The sequence below is a fragment of the Corvus cornix genome, chromosome 3 (assembly GCF_000738735.6).
Source record: "Corvus cornix cornix isolate S_Up_H32 chromosome 3, ASM73873v5, whole genome shotgun sequence".
Classification (NCBI taxonomy): domain Eukaryota; kingdom Metazoa; phylum Chordata; class Aves; order Passeriformes; family Corvidae; genus Corvus; species Corvus cornix.
Genome location: NC_047056.1, coordinates 94,483,154 through 94,505,236, shown reverse-complemented (window position 1 = coordinate 94,505,236; position 22,083 = coordinate 94,483,154). Strand labels below are relative to the sequence as shown.

The 22,083-nt window shown below is 36.8% G+C and overlaps 1 protein-coding gene across 11 annotated transcripts in view; it reads left to right on the top strand.

The window, feature by feature from the left end:
• The window catches only part of DLGAP2 (DLG associated protein 2), a 459,270-nt gene that overhangs the window by 288,886 nt on the left and 148,301 nt on the right, over window positions 1-22,083 (top strand). For 5 of the 11 annotated variants that reach the window (XM_039568657.1, XM_039568656.1, XM_039568659.1 and 2 more), the window contains one exon: window positions 11,454-11,486. The exons of 3 other annotated variants lie outside the window; for them this stretch is intronic. In XM_039568657.1, the coding sequence (XP_039424591.1) occupies window positions 11,454-11,486 (33 nt within the window). Of the gene's footprint in view, window positions 1-11,453; window positions 11,487-14,396; window positions 14,517-22,083 lie in introns of all 11 variants that reach the window. 3 more of the 11 variants (XM_010406520.4, XM_010406503.4, XM_010406510.4) reach the window with 1 other exon arrangement.

Below are 22,083 nucleotides of genomic sequence, written 5' to 3'. Positions count from 1 at the left end.
TAAGCAGTATTAAAAATCATGTATCTTATTATTTTTATAACACATCCTCTCACAATATTCAACTGGCTCAGGATAAATGCTAAGTAGAACAAAAGAAGTTGTTGGGACTTCTTTTCTTGCCTTTTTTTTCCTTTTTTTTAATATCATAACCAAAGTTCCTGACAGGCATACCATAAAACAAACTGACGAAGCAATGCTACCAAGGCAAATGAAGATTGCAATTAGAAACATATATTACTGGAGGGGATTTTGAGTTTTCTAAGTTGCATGATTTATTTTATTTTATCTTATTTTATTTTATTTTATTATTTATGGGTGATCTCTAGAGTTGTGAGGTTGAGAATTTGGGGGGTTTTGGAGGTTTTTTAATGGCTCTCATTATATAAATATCAGTGTTGCATTGAGGTTCATATTCATAATATGTTGTTTCTACAAAGTTCAACCAGTTAATTTTGGAGGCAGATCTAATTTCATATCAAAGCTGGTTTAAAAAAAGAGTAAATTAATGCAGCCTTCCTATTCTTACAGATTTTGTTACAGTAAACTCCAGAACATATAATATGAAGAAATGCTACAATATGAAAGGAGGTCTTTGTCATTTAGAAAATGCACATTGCAGACCAGATTTGGCTTCAAACAGTTATTTTTTAAATGATCTGATAATTTTTTTCTTTCATTTGGAAATGCTGATTTTTCAAAACTGAGTCTATTCCAGAGAGAAAAGCAGTTTCTTTAGAAAAGGTTTTCAAAGCCAAAGTTGGTCAAAGTGAAAGAGACCCAGAACAATTTGGCTGCTTGCCTGTTTGAATGCCAGAGTCCAGAATTAACTCGTAGTTCAGCTATGTATCCTGGATTTAGAGATGGTAATTGACCTGTTCCCTTTGTTTTAACTGTACATTCATGTATTTTACAATAACATTCAGAAGAATCATACCTAGGATTTAGATTATAATAAATAGTTGTCATCTCATCTAATAGTTGAATATTTAAAATCTAAAAAAACAAATACTTTTGATGGTGAGCCATAGTCTCTACTGGAGTAATTCCATGGACTCCAGTGAGTTATAACATGAAATAACTTTTCTCCTCTGGTTATATTCTACTTGAACAATGTTGAAAGCACAAAACTGTGTTGAAAGAATGCTAAACCAACCAAGTGAAGCAATCAAGTCTGGAAATGCCTGTGGGCAAAAGCCAATTCCGCCTTTACTTCATTCCCTTGTGTATAGAGATTTTAATTGCACTATCACAAATCTTCCCTCATGAAATCCCTTCTCCTGTTTCATGGTCTTTTCCCTCCGAATTCAGTGCAATTCTTACCTCTATGAAGTTAAAAGGTGTCTTGCAGGCATTTCTGATAGAAGTCTGATATTTGTCACTGAAAACCTTGACAACTTTCCTAAGTTACCACTTCAGAGATTGGCCATTGTTCAGCGCATGAGACACAAACCACACCTCATCATGGATGCACAGTGTCTCCAAGCCAGTCACCCTGGGGTGCTTTTGCCACTTGTTCCCAGGTGGGCTTATTTCAGCTTCCAATACAGTTAGCTCCTGTCACTCCAGAAATATAAATGGGTTCTGCCTATAGTTTGATGGCATTAGGGTACATACACAGCACTGGTAGCTACTAGAGCTTTATATTCCTGATCCAATGGAAATTAATTCTAGCACATTTTTAGAAAAATTGGATAATCCTACTACCAGTAGTAGAGGAGCCCTGCCTCCAATCAGGTGGAGAAGAGGGACAACTGGCTGGATCCAGTATGCAACAATCCAACACTATACTCTGTTTTTCCTACCCTGATGAAACGCTTTAACAACAGATGAAGTCCAAAGGCATGGACTAAATGAATTCAATGGCCTTTTTAAGAATGGTCCATAAACTAAGTGAATGGTGTGTGTGTGTGTGTGTGTGTGTATAAATATATCTATGAAGGGACTGGAAGAGTGATGATGGTTAACTGGATGTACTGGAAAGTGTAGAACCTGGTCATGGTATAAATGATAGGGAATAAAGGTGGATACTGTCCTGGTTTCAACTGGGATAGAGTTAATTTTCTTCTTATTAGCTGGTACAGGGAAAGGCAACAGTGCAGTGCTGTGTTTTGCATTTACTTTGAGAATTATATTGATAACACACTGATTTTTAGTTGTTGCTAATAGTGTTTACCCTAAATCAAGGAGTTTCCAGTTTCCCACATTCTGTCAGTGAGCAAGTGCACAAAAAGCTGGGAGGGAACATGGCCAGGATGGGTGACCCAAACTGGCCAAAGGGTGAAAGGGATATTCCAGACCATAGAATGTCATGCTCAGTGTATAAACTGGGGGGAACTGTATAAGCAGGACCAATCACTGCACTGGTCAGCAGGTGTAGTTGCATTGTACATCACTCATCTTTCTTGGATTTTACTCCTCTCCCATCCTTTATTTCAGTCAGGGTTTCACCTTCTTCTGAATCTCCATCCTGTCCCACCAAGGTGAGGGGCTGTGAGCAAGTGGCTGCATGGTATGCAGTTGCTGGTTTGGATCAAGCCCCAGCTACTTAAGAAGATGCTGCTTTTTTTGGTTGGTTTTTTTTTCCCCTCTCCCTTAGCTTTTGCATGGCTACAGTCCTTAGAAGACTCAGCTGGTTTAGTATAACTGGAATTGTCCTAATACTTAGTACATCACTGAGTCAGCTTTGTCATATAAAGCTCGACTTGGTACCTTACATGCTAATGTATAAACATAGTTTAGTCATTCTGAAAGCAGGCAGGGCATCAAAGGCTTGAAAAATGGCTTGGGTTTATCTGATAAAAGGAAAGAAAGGACAGGAGAGCGAATATGAAAAAATACTGTCTCTTGGTTAGCAGAACATAATGAATGATATATGAGAGAGCAGATCAAGCTGAATACAAATGTGAAAGCAATGTCACATGAGTTAGAGGAAGAGAAGCTGATGCTGAGCTGAAAATGAGAGAAAATAATACTTTGTTTAGAAAATTCTTCTGATTCAAGAGCTTATAGTTTCATAATTTTCAAGGAAAAAACAAAGTCACTGAAAGTCAGGGAAAGTGGGAAAGAAGAGGCATTTCCAGAAGAGAAAGAATGAGATAAACTGAAAGAATTTGAAATGAATAAGCAGCTTCTGAAAGACATGTCATAGTATTTGACATGATTAGTGGCATAAAGTAAAACAGTTGAATTTCACAGGATTTCTTGCCTCTCATGAAGAAAGCAGATTTAGAAAGGAATGGCAGTAAAACTGAGCAAGTATATTATCTTGAAGCTCACTTTTCAGGAAACATTTTTTTTTCTCTTTTTTTTTTTATTTCTTTTTTTTTTTTTGGTGTAATATTATGGAACCTCTGTTTGAGACTCCTCATTTGCCCAGAGCCTAGCTTCAGAGTTTCATTGGACTGTTTCACAAATATCTCAACGTAACATATACAGTTTGAATTTCATTTAGCATATTTTTAACTTTTACAATTTTCTGGTCTTGAAAATTCAATAGCTTGATATTTCCAGGAGTCATGATATCACCCTATCATGATGTGTATTATGTCATTACTTCTTGAGTCATGGAATGCATATGCTCCGTGATAATGTAGGATAAATTGAAGTTTTAACATTCCATATGGAAAGATAATGTCATTGAATGTATAGATGAGATTCAAGTAGACTCTCAAATTTCTACCATCTATTTGCTGTCAGATATGGAAACTCTATGTACAAACAATAATTTTTAGATTTTGAGTAAGTATAAATAGCCTATGGCTGCCTGTGTTAGCCATCTCCTGAATTTGGAAACTGTTTTTTCTCTGTGGTATTATTCAGACAAACAGGAAAGAGTTACACTTGCTGTTTGAGAACAGAAATAAGCTCTGGCCCAAAATTTATGCTTTAGGTTGTTAGCTCAAGAACAGTTCTGTACTGACCACAGCTCCACAGATCCTGGATATGGGCAGGCTACAGTTCTGGCTGGACTGGAATAAATTTACAAGTGTCCTTTAAAAAAAAGTATTAGAAATACGACTACCTCGAAAGTTTTAGGAGTCAGGCTGTCCCCATGTGTTGTAAGATAGACTGATGGGGAAGAAGACTGGCCTGGATGAACAGAGAACCTTTCCGGGAACTCAGGAAAAGGACTGGGGGATGGTGGTTGACAGCGTCTGAACATGAGCCAGTATGTGCCCAGGTGGCCAAGAAGGCCAATGACACACTGGCCTGTATCAACAAGAGTGTGGCCAGCAGGACCAGGGCAGTGATTGTCCCCCTGTACTCATTGAGGCCACACCTCAAGTGCTGTGTCCAGTTCTGGGCCCTCACTGCAAGCAAGACATTGAGGTGCTGTAGAATGTCCAGAGAAGGGCAGTGGAGCTGGTGAAGGGTCTGGAGCACAAGTCCTGTGAGAATCATTTGAGGGAGATGGGGCTTTTTAGCCTGGGGAAACAGAGGCTCAGGCAGAATCTTGTTGCTCTCTACAACTGCCTGAAAGGAGCTGGTAGTGAGGGGAAGTTGGTCTGGTCTCATCTCCCAAGTACAAGTGATAGGGCATGAGCAAACAGGTTGTGTCAGGGGAGGTTTATACTGGATATTAGGAAAACTTTTTTCACCAAAAGAGATGTCAGGCATTTGAAAATGCTTCCCAGGAAAGTGGTGGAATCACCATCCCTGGAGGTGTTTAAAAGACGTGTAGATGTGGCACTTCGAGATGTGCTTTAGTGGTGGACTTAGCAGTGCTGGATTAATGGTTGAAGTTGATGATGAAGGTCTTTTTCAGCCTAGATGGTTCTATGTTTTTAAGGTGTTGATTATTCAGTGAGCCGGCATACGTAATTTTAAAAGTGATTTTGAGCTTAAAAAGGTTTGTGGATATGCTAAGACATTAAAGTGCATTAGGTAAAAGAGGTGCTTTCACCTCTTCCATGGTTAAGCCAGTTTCTCAAGTGGAAGTCACTGGGAAAGCATGAATAATGTTTCTGCTGATTTTTCTGAAAAACTTTTTCATTTGTATGCTTGTTTTGCATAAATGAATGTATGTACATAACAGTGTGCCTGTAGATGATACACTATGCCTTCCTGAAAGTCTTTGGGTTATTAGATGTGGTGAGGATGGCAGGCCTGTGGTAGTCCACTGGGAAATCCTGGCTCAATACGAGGCAGTAAAACTGTGCTGAACTCCACAGGGTCCAAATGACAGTACACCTACATCAGATGATAGGTGTCTTCCCTGACGGCTCTCAAAGAGCTGGGGAATGCTGCCTCAATAAAGTCTCTGTACTCAAGCAGGGTGGGTGCTGCTGCTGCTGTCAGTACAGCATCCATCACTGCAGGAAGCCGGGGCTGGGATTTCATCTGTAATGTACTTTTAGTTTCCTGATGAGGGCTACTTTGGAAAGCATTAGTGTTCTGATCTTGAGATGTCTGTATGCAGCTGTAGGTTCTACAACATATTTTAACACACTCTTTAAAACCCCTGCATTGAGTTTGGATAAACCAGTCCTGAGGCCATGATTATACTAGGAAGCATAAAGCAGGCTAAGTGCTTGAGATCAGCAGCAGAAGAAAATGGATTAATGATGGCTTTCAAAATATGAGGAAACTGTTCTGGAGTTTTTATTTTTTTGTTAGTAGTTGTTTTTGTTCAGTTTCTTAAAGTGAGACAGAGTAAAGAAATTAGGAAAATACGTTTTGGGAGAAAAGAAGCAAATAATGATCCAGTTTATTTGGCCAGGGTAGGTGCTGCTACTACATGTGGCCAGGCTGCAGGATACATATAATGAAGTGAAGGACTCTTTGAGAGACTTCCTGGGTAACCACCTGGGAGTCCCTGTGTGCTGTATGATCCTGTGCTTCTGTGCAGACAGCTGGTGTTGGCCTCACAGTCGTGCACTGTGGAATACTGTGAGTGTGCAAGTACAAGAGTGAGCTGTGTGAACAGACTTCAATGGCCAGTGTGAATGGTTACCAGTTATTAATAATAACAGATGTTCTATTACAGAAACCAGACTTATTAATAAAGCTCCCCTAATCAATTTTTTTTTTTTTTTTTTGGCAATCTGTCTCCCTCAATTCAGTTGTCTAATCAGGAATAATTCACTTCTTTTTCCTACTCTGTCGACGCTGCAGCCATATGTGGCCCATAATCTCCCTGGGCAACCTGTGTCAGTACTCAGTCACTCCCATGACTGAAAAAAAATGTGTTTCCTGGTGCTCAGAGGGATCCTTCTGTGTTTCAGTTTGTAGCCAATTGTTCTTGTTGGAATAACATAAATCAGAAGGCAAAATGTAAAGCAGCAAGTATCATCCTATATAATTATCATATGATTTTAAGAGAGGGGAAAAAACAATCAGTGAATTTTTGCACTAGAAGCTGACAGGACTAAGTTTATTTTAGTCCAGGATGTATTTTAATGAGCCGTTTTAGAGATCTGAGGCTGTCAAATTTACTAGTAGGTAAACAGCTATTATTCCATGCCTAATCATTCCCATTTTATTCTTGTGACTGTCTCAGCTCCACAACCATATATGTAGATTATTTTCCTGAAAGACTCTTGTGATGAGATTCATCTCCAATTACCTACACTGTAGGTTATGTAGATATGTAGCTGTCTAAGCTCACACTGTGGTTGTTAGAGATCTTGTCAATGGAAAGAGCTGTTCTAACTATTCATCTGTACAAGTTTAATTTCTACTTTTCAATGTAATTAATTGATTCAATTTCAACTACTTCTTCATTGGAGCTAATGGAACCTCAGAGACATAGCTCGCAAGAAAACTCCTCTAGTGAAGAATAGTAAGTTTGAATCTGACTCTTACTGGTATCACAGGAAGGAATGCTGGTTAAATGAATCCTTGGTCAGCAGTGTAAATGTAATCTACCTGTCTCAATATGATGTAATTTTTTTATCAAAAAAGTAATACTTTGAAGTTGAATCAGAGCAATAAATAGGCTTTGGAATGTCATATTGAGCAGTGGGTTTGTAAGATGGTGACTGCACTCTTATGAATTCTTGCATGCAATCTTTATGCTAACTCTTTTTTTTTTTTCTTGTCAGGGAAATTCTCACAGAAAAAGGTTTACGTTTCCATTAAAATTATAACTGTGCTGTTTAAAGGAGTTGTGGCCAATGAATGCAAATAATCTATTAATGAAAATAAGAGAGACTCTGAAAACAGATTTATTGCAGTAGGTTAGGAGTTTAGTGACAGATAATGAATAGAGCAGACCCAAGTTGAGGCAACAGGACTGTGCAACAGTTGCTTCTACTGAAAAAACAGTTTTTTCAGTGAATAATTCACATAATCTCCAAAGCTGAAGGAAATTCTCCCCCTCTAGAGGCTAATGCAAAATATTGTTCACCTACTTCTCCTTTAGCCTCTGGCTTTAGGTTTGGGTAATACCAAATTAACTCTCAAATCTTGGTGCAGCCAAACTCACAATCCTAATCCAATCCTGAGTTACATGCCAATAGTTTTCACTGTTTGTCTGATTGTCTGATTGACTGATTATCAAAGCTACAGTTGCAACTTCTAGTTAATGCAAGTCATCTTTCATCTTCAGTCACTGCAGCTCTGTGTCTCTTCATTCTCTTCTTTGCAACCAGTCCTTTGTATTCCAAATATTATGGGCAGCTGGACTTCACTCCACTCACCTTGTTTAAAGAAGACTTGAACTTTGTAGAATTTGTGGTCCAGGTGTTGTGCACATCTGCAAGGGTTTCTGAGTTCTGCTGCCCAGTTAGGGGCTTATAGTAAAATAAGATTGAGTCTAACTGAAAATTTAGCAAAGCAGAGACACTCATTTCTTACCAACAATCACTGTTAAAACACTTAAAAGCAGGATAAAATCTTGTATTTTCAAGAGAGCATGATTTAGCATTCCTTTAGCTTCTAACCTTTCTAAGCAGGTACCAGCTCCCAGAGATGATTTGGTATTACATCATCTTGCTGCCAATTCCGTGGAGAACTTTTAATGTTAAATGACTTAAATGTGTTTTCCTGTGCACTATAAAAGTCATTCCTTCCACTCATTTTGCATTGGCATTCTGCCAGCACAGTCAGTGGCAGCTGTACAGTGCTTTGATATTTTACTGTAAGCACAGCACGAGGAGCACCATGAGACGAGAAGTCAAAGGCTGAGCACTGCATTGTGCAGTGAAAACTGTTTGTACAATAGGAAGAATGGGGCCTTGGAGGCAAGATACAGACAGGACTACATCTTTGCTAATCAACTCTAGGAAGAAATAATTAGTTTATTGGCATGAAAATCTTGTACCATCTCCAACGTCTGTTTTGCATTGAGCTAATAAGATGACTGTGGCATACCAGAGATACTGCCCGCTAAAAAGTGCACACTCATTCCCTTTTTAAAAAATCATGCTTTGCATTATAACTCACAGTCAGCTTTATTGTCAGATCACCAGTTTTGTTACCTGAATCAATGACTTATAGTATGAATCAGGTCTGGATTTCATGAATGTAATTCCTTTCTAACTGCTGCTGTGGACACGGTAGCTATGTTGCCTTAGAAAGGGGATGAAAGTGTATGTCACTTTTATGTATTCCACTTTCAGATTCCTGCTGCTTAGAAAGTCTTATGTATGAAAATAAAAGTGAATAGCAACAAATCTGGGCAATTCACTAAATAGATGGAAGGGAGGAGAATTGGATTCCGCCTGTTCAGGGTTACTTAATTGAAAATAAGTCAAGAAAACGGAGAAATGCTCTCAACAATAGCAGGAAATGATGATTTTTCTACTGCCCTTGCAGTCCATAGAAGAGTAGAAGAAATCTTATGGCAGAGACTAAATACTCTAGTTGTTTCAGTCACAGCAAAGGTTTCATTCCATTATAACTGCAGTAATTTCATGTATTGAACTCTAGCAGGGAAATGTTGCACACTGTATTTATCTTTATATGGGAAACTTTAGCTTGCCTGCCTATGCAGTGTCAGCTCATATCATTCTTTGTGAAATGTAATGATGGAATTGGGGCATGTGGATCATGATTTGTGGGTTCAATAAACCATAAACTCTTCTGGTTTCAGCTAGCAAAGTAGGTCTGATTTTATTCAACAGTTCACACAGGGCACATGCTTGGGTGACAAACTACCTTGTTTTCAGTTAGTGTAGGTTGACTTGTAAGAAAATAAACAAATCTACAATTTATATAATCAGCTTAACACAAAGTATTACACAGTAGTGTTTTATGCTGGGACAAGAGCCTAATTAATTTGCATTAACTTATCTGCATTTCTTTCAGAATAGAAATTTCAATAGTGATTTCTGCTGCAAGTTACAATATATACATAAACTTTTCAGATACAAGTCCTATTTTACTGGTTTGGTTGGTGGTTTTTTGTTTTGGTTTGGGTTTTTTGTTTAAGTTTGGGTTTTTTGGTTGGTTGGTTGGTTTTTGTTTATTCATTTGTTTTTCTTTTTTAAAATCCCAGTGTCTGAGTAGATATTATTTCACTGTTATAGGAAGAGATTTCTTTCCTCTTCTGTTCTTTTTCTTGGATCTTCAGGTTTTGCATCATGATATTTTCATTAATAAAATGACATAGAACAGATGTTTTCAAACACCTTAAACCACGTCAGGATGTGCCACGGGATGCGCACAGTGACAGCAGTTTGGGCAATTCAAATATTAGATATATTTTTGAGTTGATTCTGACTTGCAAGGTAGCTGCATGCAGTCTCTGTGCTTTCAGGGAGCAATCACTGCTTAACTAGCTGCTTCACTTATGGATAAGCTGGTTTTGGTGTGGTTTTTATGGGCCCCTAGGGAGCAACAACATTCTTCTGTCTCTCAAGCTCTGAAAGAAAAAATCCTGAGGTTGCTTTTTTTTCCTCTGAATTTTATGATAAACATTGGCACCCCACATACTGGAATTGTTAGTTAATTCATTGTGTTCAGCAATTTGGATTTCAGAAAGCAATTATCTCTAGTGCATTTGTCAAATTTTGGGTTGGTTTTCTCCTGTGTTCACTTACAAAACTAAGCATGTTCTCAGTCCTCAGGAAATGTCTCATTTGAACTGTTATAAGTTAGTAGAGCCAAGCACACTTTTCCTCCTGTCTATGGAATTCCTACTGCACTTCCAGGAGTTAATTGGTAAATATTTTCCCAAAAACTTTTAGAATTAATTGTATTGACTGTATTACAAGAAGTTCAGAATTTCTGTAGCCTAAACCATTAACTTAGAATCTTGTGCCTGCTGACTGTTGCAGTAAGAAAAAACTTTTTTTTTTTAAGATGTAGTTCATAAGCAATACTAAAAGTTTTTTTCCAGGCACTGGTAGTAAATACATTCAATTCCTAAAAATGACAAGAAAGCTCATGTATAAACACCTATTAAGGTAGATTGGTCAGCCACAATCTGTCCGTTGTGCTTTTAGACGACAGTGTAGCTGCTGCACCCCTCTGCGATCCCACTTGTCCTACGAAGGCAGGAAGGACAGTCTGAAGGTCTCATGCTTTCTTGGTCAGCTAACCAGGACATGGTGGACTGCTCCTAGCAGCAGGGCTTGTTCTCCAAATGGGCTCACGTCAGTCACTGTCTTGTGTGACAGAACACTGTCTAGGAAGGGGTTTCTTTTGGCCATATGTGTCTGAGAATGAGCCTTTTACCGGGGCAATGCAATAGCATCCCAGCTGGTATTGACTGTGCTTTACCAGCCTCCACTACTCTTTTGGCTATAGTGTAACTACTCAAAGTTATGAAATAAGTCTTTCTTAAGAGCATGGAATTTCCAAAGGTGCAAAGCACTTCAAAGGTGGAATTCTGGTCCCAGTGCACATTTAGAAGGGGCTATTCTGATGCCTCCAGCATCACTGATGTGGCTTCCTGCTGTCTCTTCAGATGGGAGACACCAGTGAAGCCGTCATTTATGCTTTATGGTGTCAGCAGAAATAATTCCAGCTCTTTTATCTTTTTTTTAAAACAGATAGATTGGGGGAGGGAGGGGGGGGGGAAGAAATTATGAACACTAGAATAGAAAAAATTAAGTCTGTTATTTGTTATGATCAAGAAAAAAAAATCTTTTTAAAAGGGTACAATCTAAAAAGCATTCTGCACTTTTCTAATTATTGTTCTTATGTATAAAGGCAGAACAAAAATTTATATTCAAAATATGGGTTTCTGAAATCAGAGGTTCATTTACAAAATATTGTAAAATTCCTATTTAATTGTGGTATGTTTGTCTTAAACAGTAAAATAAATTAGCTTCTCATAGTGTTCAAAGCTTTCATTTTTAGATAATATTTTACATCTTTACAAAACTGTGGAGAGGAAAACCTTTATAATGTAATACTAAATGTTCTGGTTTTGCTTTTATATATATATGATTAAAATTTTATATTGGTGATAATGTGAGATTTGATGCCGGGTTTGATTTTGATTTTTTGTGCTTTTTAATATTAAATTAGTGTTAAAGATTATTTTTTCACTGTTTTAATTTCAGATTTGGATTCTCTAACAGGGCATGCATTTCCAGGTAAAGTGGAAAGTTAGATTAGATTATGTTATTTGTTTGTTTTATACTGAGTTTATTGAGTTTTCTTGGAGGGTGGGGGGAAAGGGGTATTGTAAAATTTATTTGGTGTGCTTCTGACAGCATTTTGTTACATGTCAAAATTGTACTATTAGTTGTGGTTTTTTTAGATTTCAGATAAATGAAGAAAAGGTAGCTACTACATGCACTAGTTTAAAGAATAGAATTGAAAATTTGCTTTCAATGTTAACTATTATATAATTTATGTAAACAAACCAAGGGGAGAGAAGCATTCTTTCAAAACAATAAATCCTAATGGAAAAAATTTAAAGTTATTCAAACTTGCATGTGATTCTGTAAAGCAGGTAAAAAAAACCCACTGGCCAGTATTTAAGGAAAGCAAAGACTCAAGAAATACAAGACTTAGTTTCCATTTTCATTACTAGAAGTGTATAGGAAAGTGGTTTTGCATAGTAAGAACATCATTTTCAGTAGAGAATCGAGAAAGAATGATAACATAATTATGTTAATTCTCTGGATTCTACTGTACACGCACATTTTTTATGCTGTGTGGAACTTAATTTTAAAAATAGTACATTCAAATAACATTTTTAGAATTTTACTAATATAATTACTTTACAATTCAAACATTTTGAGTTGGGAAATTTTTAGCAGAAATACAAGAGCAGAGAATTTGATGCTAAGTAATCATGTGAACTTCTGTGTTACTTGGGCAAAGATTTTGGCACAGAAGGAATATAAATGAGCACTTTTTGAAATAAACCAAGTTTCTGCTGCAAATATATGGACTCTTGCTGTACTCAAAATTTTCTTGAATGATCCTTCAGTTGAACAGGCAGTGAAAACTAAGGCATAATATTTGTATCCCAAAGAGATTTAGTCAAAATTTGTAATGATATTTATCAGTAGAATGATATTACTGTTTATTATGTCATTGGCTTCTAATGTGTCTACTGCATAGTATAATCCTCTTTCAGTTTTTCCTTAAAGATCATTCTTAAAAAATTATGGGACAGTAGATTCATTTGAGGTTTTCCAAGCATTCCTGCACTGTAGGCATTAGGTATGCTGTAAGACATAGACCAAAAAAGAACAATAGAACAAAAAAGTTTAGAAGTTCATTATAATGAGATTTGTGTCCAGTGTGGAGCAGATCTGGGTACAGATTCTGTCAGAGTTGTTTGTACTCAAATAAAGCAGCACAACAAGTGATGTCTGTTTAAGAAGTCAGAAGACTGTAAGTGCAGATTTTGTCATTTTCATCCCAGATGAGGAAACTCTTATTCTGAGTATTTTGGTTTGGCTTGAGAAAGGATACCAAGGGAATAACATACTGCTTAATTAAATTTGATCTTCATAACTGCTGTCAAAGATATGCATGTGTCACCAAAATAGAATTGAGATAAGCAGGATCAGTGTATCTGGTTTTTTTTCTCTCTACTTTTTAAAGGTTGAGTCTGCTTTTGTTTTTGCATGAATATTTTATGTTACTAGATGGTGCTGTCATGGTGTGTCCCATTCTTACTTTGTAATATGACAACATAATCATAATGACCAATACTGACAACAGAGCCTTATATTGATATGTATGCTTCAGAATTATGGCAAAGAGAAATCATCCCTATTCTGCATGGAAAATATCCTGAATTGCAGGACAGGTTATTTACACAGCTGCATTGCATTACATTCCAGGTATAGCTGTGCACAAATCCATCAAATGGCCATTATTTAGCACAGACAGAAATGTCTTTGAATCTAACAAACTGTCAAAGGGATGTAGGAACAGTATAGGTAGCCAATAAGCATAAAAGCCTGGTGTGGATTTCACTTAAATAGTTATTTGTTTTGAGACTCACAATATGAACATGCTACTGTGCAGCTCAAAGAAGTCACTAGGAGAACCATTTCTCATTTTATGCTTTATTTGACAGGTAAGACATACTCCTTTCACATAAAAGGGTAAAAGTAGCAGAATGTTCTGTCTTGCCTTCATCTTTACTTACATTTAATAATCAAGTCACTATAGTATTCTGCTAAAATAGTGCAGATTGTATAGTTACAGATGTAGCTAAAATAAAAACCAAAAGGGATGCTTATGTATCTAGTTATGCTGGAAAACACAGAACAGTAAATCCTGACACCTGTGTGTTAACACGATTACTCTAGTTAGGCTGAAGTATATTAACTTAAAGCAGACAGAAGAGATCAAGGTGCTACTTATGCCTCTTCAATAACAATTAGTTAATTAGATGAGATATGTCCAAATGATCTTAGTGTGTTAACAGGTGATTTGTATCTCACACTGAGCAAACACAAACCAAACACATTTGAGATTTCTATTTAGCTCACCTTGGGAAAAAGCACACCCTTTGAGCTAATCCAGCGAGAATCATTAACAAGGCCTCTAAGGGTATGGTGATCCAATAGTTTTTCACTTGACCCTTGGCCAGTGCTCGGCAGGAGCAGAGCATGAAATTACTCCTTTCCTTAAGTAGTAGCAGAGTCAGTAAAATGCTGAGTGGATGCTACTGCCAGACCCTCAGCAGGGCAGACAGATCAAACCTGCTTCTGCGCTGACCTAATCACACAGTTTGCATCCATCTAGATGACTTCAAAATCGTGTGAGTTCCCATTTGGATACAACTGTTTTGTGAATTTCAGGCTAAGAGAAAATACTTTCCCTATCACCACTGGCAGCTGCATCAGCTGACCCATGTTTTCTGTAGATTTGGGCAATCTCTTCTACTTCAGAGACAGATCAGAATATAAACCACATAAAAGTATCTGTCTGGTGTTTATGTAAAGGGAAAAAGAAATTCTTTATAACCCTTGCAGTTGATCAGCTGAAACCCTAAAATATGAGATTTGATTATAGTCATTGTCTTAATGCAGAGCTGCAAGTGTTATGGGCATGTTGAGAACTTCCAGAAGCTGGATTAAAGCATCTCTTTTACAATGATATCTAATCTCGTCCTAAAGCTCCAAGCAATGGCGAGTCCACCAGCTCCCCTGGTAAGCTGTTCCAATATTTAATTACCCTTAGTGCTAGGAAATTGGAATGTTGTGGAAAGGTTGAATTTGTCTAATCTCAGCTGCCAGTCTTCCTTTTGCTATGCCTTTGTCAGCAACACTGAAAATTACCCCTTTTTCAGGTATGTTTTCTGAACAAGTGTCTATGATAAACTGCAGTGACCTGTTGAAAGGTCTCTGTACACAGAAGCTGTGCCACCTGGCCTGATGAACTTATTGCCTTGATCTGCAAACCTGGCCTCTTTCATAGACTCTCACAATTTTATCACCCCTATGACTACTAAAAATTTGTGTGCAGCAGTCAAGGTACCTTTCAACTTTTGTTCTGGTAAATTTGATATGTTGTACTTTTTAAGGCTCACACTGTAAGACTGGTTTTCTGTCAGCTGTCCTAGGAACTCTTGTCCCTGATTTTCAAAAACTATAATATATTCATGCAGAATTTTGTAAATGCTGTATATAGAAGTAAACTACTTTCTTATTTGTACATAACACTTCCTTCTTGATTCTGCGTTTTTAAGGATTTACCTACAGTTCAGGTTACAGTGATGTGTCTCTTTGTCTGTGTCAAGCAAACCAAGTGGCAATCCCAAAAGGTAACTGATAGAATAGGAATAAGCATTCTTTCCCTGGTTTGATGTGGCTAACATGAGATTTGAGGTGGAAGGGAATGCTCTTATGACAGCACATGAAATCTAGCTGTTTCAATCTGGTGAAACTTGGGTGGGCACTGAGTTTTGGGTGAGCATTAGTCCAAAGAAGAATGAGAATTAGCCAGGATGTGTCTCTAAGGAGTGGGATGAAACAAAGGTTAGAGACTTTAAAGCCCCATTCAAATGTGTTCCTCAGACTGCATCCCTATAACTAATATCTTGTTATCACTCATAACTCTTGTTGTACTCACTTAGATTTAGAATATAGCTTTAACACAGAGGAGCTCCATGGTGAAGGTAGTTAATAGCAGTTGTCTGCTTTGGTTTCCACGGGCTGTGAAGCACACCTATGAATTCCTGTTCTGGATCACATAAAAATTAGTTAGGTGCCACCTGAGTTAGGAATCTATGGTAGGTAATCCAAATGCACCATCTGCATCTCTGTTAATTTTTCTTTAAATTCCGCTTTAGCGTGTAGTGTTTTCTCTTCTCCCTACTACCACCCCAAAGCACCCAACTCATCAGTAAGATCCACAGACTTTGTTTTTCATTGTGTTAATGATGAATGCTGTTTTGTTGCAATTCATCTAAATAAGCTTGAGGTTTTCTGAAATACCTCAGGGACAAAGCTATTATTTTTTCAGACTTCTTTACTGTTGGCAATTTAATGCTAGATTTCGACTTCAATTTTTTTTTTTTTTTTTTAATTTCTGAAAGTCACTTAATAGTCTAGGGAAAAGACTGTTGTCTCCAGCACTGTCAGTAAAACTAAGATAGTGCTAAGTGGAATGAGCGTTCTCAGGTTTTTGAATAATGATAGGAATTTGGCATGTGCAGTACTGTGGGAAGTGTTTAGAGAAAGAGCATTTCAAATGCTAATCAAATATGAACTCAAAATATCCATTCTAATTCCTGGGTGTATCTGATCAAGGTAGTTGGTCAGATAGCTGCTCATTTTCCAAAAGAAATAACACTTTGTCCATATAATGAGCATCATTTCATGAGTTTGTTAATGGCCTGTTGAACTGTGCACTTTCATATTCACAGATCTGCTAGGTCAAAAACTGAAATGAGCATTTTAATCTGTACACCAGTACTGGGTATTGTGGTTGAAATAAAAGTTTATCTGTGAGTGTCTGCTCAGCCATGTTATTTGCAGTTACTGTAGCATTGAGTCAGAAGCACAGTCTCGTCTTTATCCTTTTTCTCAGCCTTTGCCCAAAGCATGTGTAAGGTTGGGTAGAATATTAATGAAGATTGGATGTCTTAGGACAAATAACATCGAGTGGAATTTAGCTCAAGAGCATCAACAACAGAATATCAAAGTTCAGTGTTATTTGATTAGAGCTGACACATTTTTAAAGAACAAATTTGGACAAAATACTAATTCCCAGCTGGTTTTGGCTAACTATCATCTTGATTTTATCTGGGGAAATGCTTGCCTAGTGAATTGAGTCTGGCTAAGAGTTGGAGGGTTTTTTTGACCTTTCTACTGAATTTCAGTAACATTATTTTTAATGTTCAAAAAAAGTAAGATCTGTCAGCTTAGGTTGCAGACAAGCTTGATTTAAAAAAAGATAAAGTAAAACAAAGCATAAAATGAAAGTCATCAAATCGTAAGAGGGTGGAGTATGATGAGCTAGTAAACAAAACAAAACTAAAAGGTCACTCACAGCCAAACTCCTTTTGAGCTTCTGTAGAATTGAACTGACAGAATCACAAACTAAAAATAAGTTATCTTTCATTAACTGTACTCACTAGTATTTATCTAGTATAAATTTTATCCAAATTCATAACCTTTTTAGTTCTGTTAGTTTCTTCCAGTTCTGTGTTTTCCCCCTGTCTTTTCTGTCTCAAGTAAAAACCATGAGGAGAAAGTTTGTGTGTACCCTATCTTGCCTTTAGAGTCTTGATTGGGATGTAACTGCATAGTCCTGCTGTTCAAAATATCAGTTTTCCAGATGAACCTGCAGGTAGAAAAACGAGGATTATGTACCAACATGAAAAGTCTGCTCTGGGAGTTTGCGCTTGGTGGGGGGGGATATTAAAAAATTATTTTGAATTGATTGGATTTTTTTTAATTTGTTTTTTTTCTGAGCTTCTTCAGGCTCCTGGTCCAACATAGCACATATGTTTACAATCTGAGTTGCTCTGGAGCCTGCCTCTTCCGGGTGATTGAGCAATGAGGATTGCCCATCACTGAGCAAACCTTTCCTGGGATGGGGATAGAGATGGGTTTTGGGGAAGCTGAGCTGGGGCATGCACAGCATGGTGGTGTGTCCTTGCTCTAGAGTGCAATTCAGTCATGGAATTACAAAGATGGGAAAACAAAATGCCTAATCATGCAGGAACTTGAAAGTTGTGTGATTCATTCTGGTATTCAAATGTTTATTTCTGTATCCTCAATTTCACCTGTTTAGTTTCCACCTAAATATGTGCAAAAAGGAAAAATGAAAGGGACATACACTTTTCTTGAAAACATGGCAATTTCAGAAGTGAAGGAACTATATGCTCCTTCTTTGAAATTAGGAGTCTCACAGAGACATTTGGTACTGATGCTTTGCCACATGAGTTTATTTTACTCTTTAGGATTACTTGGTCTCATTTCTTTGGTTCTTTGCTATGATTCATAGTTGTTTAACAAGAACTGTATAAAGAGGTATTGATCTAGAGGTACAGCAGGTGCTACTAGTAATTTCTTAGCCATTTATATAGCATGAGTTATGCAAAGTCTTAATGAGTTTTGCACAATTCTTGATCTTGTTTAATGTGAAGTTAATTAATTATTTCTTGATGTTTTATTAATTATTGTTTTTAAGTGCTCTGGGGTATTTCATGTTAAGGATACAGGATGAATCAGAGTAATTATATACCTCATTCATTACCACCAAACAGAATTTAAAGGCACTAAAATAAATAAAAAATTATTTGGACTCTACTAGATACTGCAGAGCTACATGATGTATCTCTGATTTGCAAATGCATGAAGTCTTGGCTTGATTCTTCTTTAATTAAGCATGTCTTTTTAGAAATATCTGAAATATAATTATTTGAGAGCAGAAAGGGCTACAGTATTTATGTTACTGGGTTTGTCAAATTATCCCCAATGTTCAATTAAGGCAGCAATTTTTTCAAACTGCCATTCAACTATTCCTAGTCTCTGTGTTTAGACTGTGATGCTGCAGTAGATTGTTTCAGCACTTCATAATGTTAAGAGAAACAGGTCAAAGGAAGACTCTGAAATGTTAAGGTCTCCTAAAAGAGGTATATTCAGCTGTTTTAAACTAATTCCATAGTCCACAAGACTTCATATGAAGAAAGAGATCAAATTGGAATTAGAGCCAAAGGCAAATCCTTAAGGAGAATAATTTAATTTTTGAATTGAAAAGAGAACAACCGTGTTGGCAGTCAAAGGTCAGCTTCTTGCAATCTTTGACTCCTCATTTAAAACCTGCCTCCTTTAATTTCCTCATTTTGGTGGTGTGGATTAAATGTAAATTTTTTTCACAGCTAAATATAGAAAAAGCTTTTAATTCATAAGGTAGTCATTTCTTAAATAGACAAATATGAAATATACTGCATTGATGAGGTTTGTATTTACTGTGGTTATGTACAGTGCAGTGTTACTCCTTAGCTACATGTTTAGGCCAGCTTGTAGCAGCTGAAGGTTGTACTTGGAGTATTTTACAAAATAGGTAGGTCATATTACTACATATTCTTCTAATATATATATATATATATATATATTACAGGACAGAATATAAATCATGAACATTATTATCCTCAATGGCCAATGAAGTGCTCCAGAAGCACTTTTTAATGAATTTTAGTTGTTTGCTGAATGCAGATAAGAAGGGTTTTTAAAAAGCATTTATATTTTAGTTCTAATTTTTTGTAGGTACTACTTTATTAAATATTATTTTCCCTAAAATTATATCACCTCAGAATATTTTTTTAATTTATAGTTTTGAAATATATATTTATTTCAGACTTAAAACTTCTGCTTTTCTTGAAATGAGCAATTGGAGCTGTGAATTACAAAAACTATCCAAGGAGAATACATGTCCAGATTATTTTATATGAGCCAACAGATTCTGCCTAGAAGTTTTATGTATGGCATCGATCACGAGTCAGGTATTTCTTTGCTGTTACAAGATTTTTAACAAGAATAAATCATACTGCTATACAAACACATTCTTATGAAAATATTAAATGACACTCTTAAAGCTAAAATGCCATAAGCAGTCTTTACTACTTCAAAGTAAACTTGAAGATAGAATTCAAATTTTATTTTTGACATAGCTTTAAAACTGTTTCCTGATTCAGATTTCAGCCAAGGAAGTGATCATAATGATCAGAGATGATAGGAGCTGGTGTTTTCCTTCGTTGTCTTTACCTCTGAATAAATATGGCTGTGATTCCTGTAATTTGGAGGTGGTAGTGTAAGACTTATCTCTCAAGATCAGTGACTTGTGTATGTGTGTTTGATTTAAATGCAAGACTAGGCACCATTAATTAATATGGAGATGGCTTTTTACAGTTCTGGTGGTTAAAACACAATCAATTTTTCAGAAACAGAATAGTTACTATTTTGTTTGGCAGAGATACTCAACCTGCCTCACAGGTCATTGCTGTGATTATGAGTCTGTCAGAGGGGATTACAGAATTTGTCCTGTAGGATAATAAAGGCTCATGCACTATTTCAGTAACATAATCTAATGCTCATTTATTGCGTATGTTCAACTGCAGGATAAAAATACCCTTGTAATAATACTCTGGTAGGTGTAATACTTTTTTCTTTTTGTATCAGCTGAACGCTTAAGCCTGCATCAAAGTGCTAGTTCATACGTACTTAGTTTGTATGAATGAAATGACAGTCAGGTTGTGCATATTTGTTTGGAGGGATGTAGAAGTAGAGGATTATTCCTTTGTGCCAGGAACTTTTGCTGTAAGGAGTCATGCATTGCACTGTAGCTGGAAAAAAGAAGCTAACTGCCATGTTTACATTTTATACTCTTTTTAGGTGAAGTTCATGAGTAGCATAAATTGCATCTCAATCTTGATCCCTGAATTGCTCCTGACAAATAATCATGTGACGTACCCACAAGACAAGTGATTGTGCTCCAGCGTCACAGCTTCTTTTCCAGATACCTGTGCCAGTGTCTGTCTTTGGTGCACTGTTCAACTTGCCAAAATGAGAAAATAACTTAGAAGTCAGATAAGTTATCTGTGTCCTAATATCATATATCATTAATCCTCAGTGGTGAAGTTCAAAACTTAGTGTTTTTACCTTCTGCATATCTTCATAGTAAGGAAAATCTGTGAGGAGGTGAGTGCCTTAGGGTCCCTGTCAGGGGCTCAGCTCAGGAGAACTTCAGAGACAGAGCCATCACTTCATTATAGAGTCTATCAAATGCAGTGTCCAATACAGCTTGCTTTCAAAAGCATCCATTTCCCATGGACAGGTGGTGATTCACTTGCTGACATCAATCAGATTTCTCCTTCAAAAGGAATTCTTCCAGCCTCACTGAAAAAATAGTATAAGACATTATTCTTTGCAAGGCTGCAATCCTCTACTTCCAGTAGGTAGAAATTGATGGCGCTCCCCCTGATCTTTCCATTTAGACCACAGCTACTCAAGTGTGAAATTTCACACTACCTTTGGTGAGAATAGTGGTTCTGATGTCTTTTAAAGTTCCTATTTTAAATTTTTTTCACAGACTTTTTTTTTAATTTAAAAATTTGGAGCCAGATGTTTTTAAAAAGCACTTTAAAGTGATTCAGATTAATAACAAGATTCACTGAACCACTGGGGAAGCAAAAGACGACTATGGGAGTGTGTCAGCAGTGTGTTAAATTAGTAACTGTGTGTAGGCTCAATATGAGATTTAACAGGTGCTCCAGATATGTTGTGCTGACTCTCTGCATTGAAGTGAATTTTATTTTGGTAGCTGAGAGGAGGAAGGAGAGAAAGAAGGAATTGGCCAGTGAAGAAGCTGCTTTTGCACATTCCAGAAAGAATCAGACTAACATAAGAGACAGGCCAGCTTCAGATGCCTTTCACTGGATCCCCTGCACCACAAGGAGAACTAGATTGGTATGTGGTGAGTCGAGGATGGTAGAGAATCTCATTAAATACAGGTGAGAAGAGAAAGAAGCATTTTATTGTGTTGCGTCTGTAATAAAACCTATGCCTTCCTCAGCATTTCCAACATTTTGTCTGTTCACTGTATTAGAGTCTTAGAAGACATACTTTTGTATTTTGTAAACTGCAATGACAATGAAGTCGCTAGAATGGAAAGCAGCTATCTTAGCTAAATTATGTTGCCTGTTGCTATGGAAATGGTAGCTCACAAATTTTTATGTAAGCGCTTGAGCTACAATACTTATGACATCTTACTCTAAAAAGCAATGTTTATACTGCATCCACCATCAGGTTTTTGCTTTAATTTAATGGCAATATTGGGCAGTAATCACCAAGAGCAAATGCTGAAATAACACATCATTCCATAGAAATATATTTCATCATAATTAACTGGGCAGTTTTTGAATTGCAACATAATCAGGAAGTTATCAGCCTTTAAATCTGATTTAAATATCTATTGCCAGTGCTTTAAACACGTATAGTTACAGGAAAATGCAAATAATTCTAAACAAACATTGTTTATTCTGCATGTTGCAATTAAGACTCTACCTGCGTTCTTTCAGTATCATCTTTGTATCAGTTTTTGTTCTAAGTTGAGATGTAGCAAAAAAAAATCAATATTAAGATAGGCTTCAGAAATGAAGCCCAAGCCCTCATGAGCTTTATCCAAGACCTCATTTCCTGTTACATCTTATAAAACATTCTCACTGAATCTAGCCAAAAATTTGTTTTCTTCTTGCAGAGAATTACT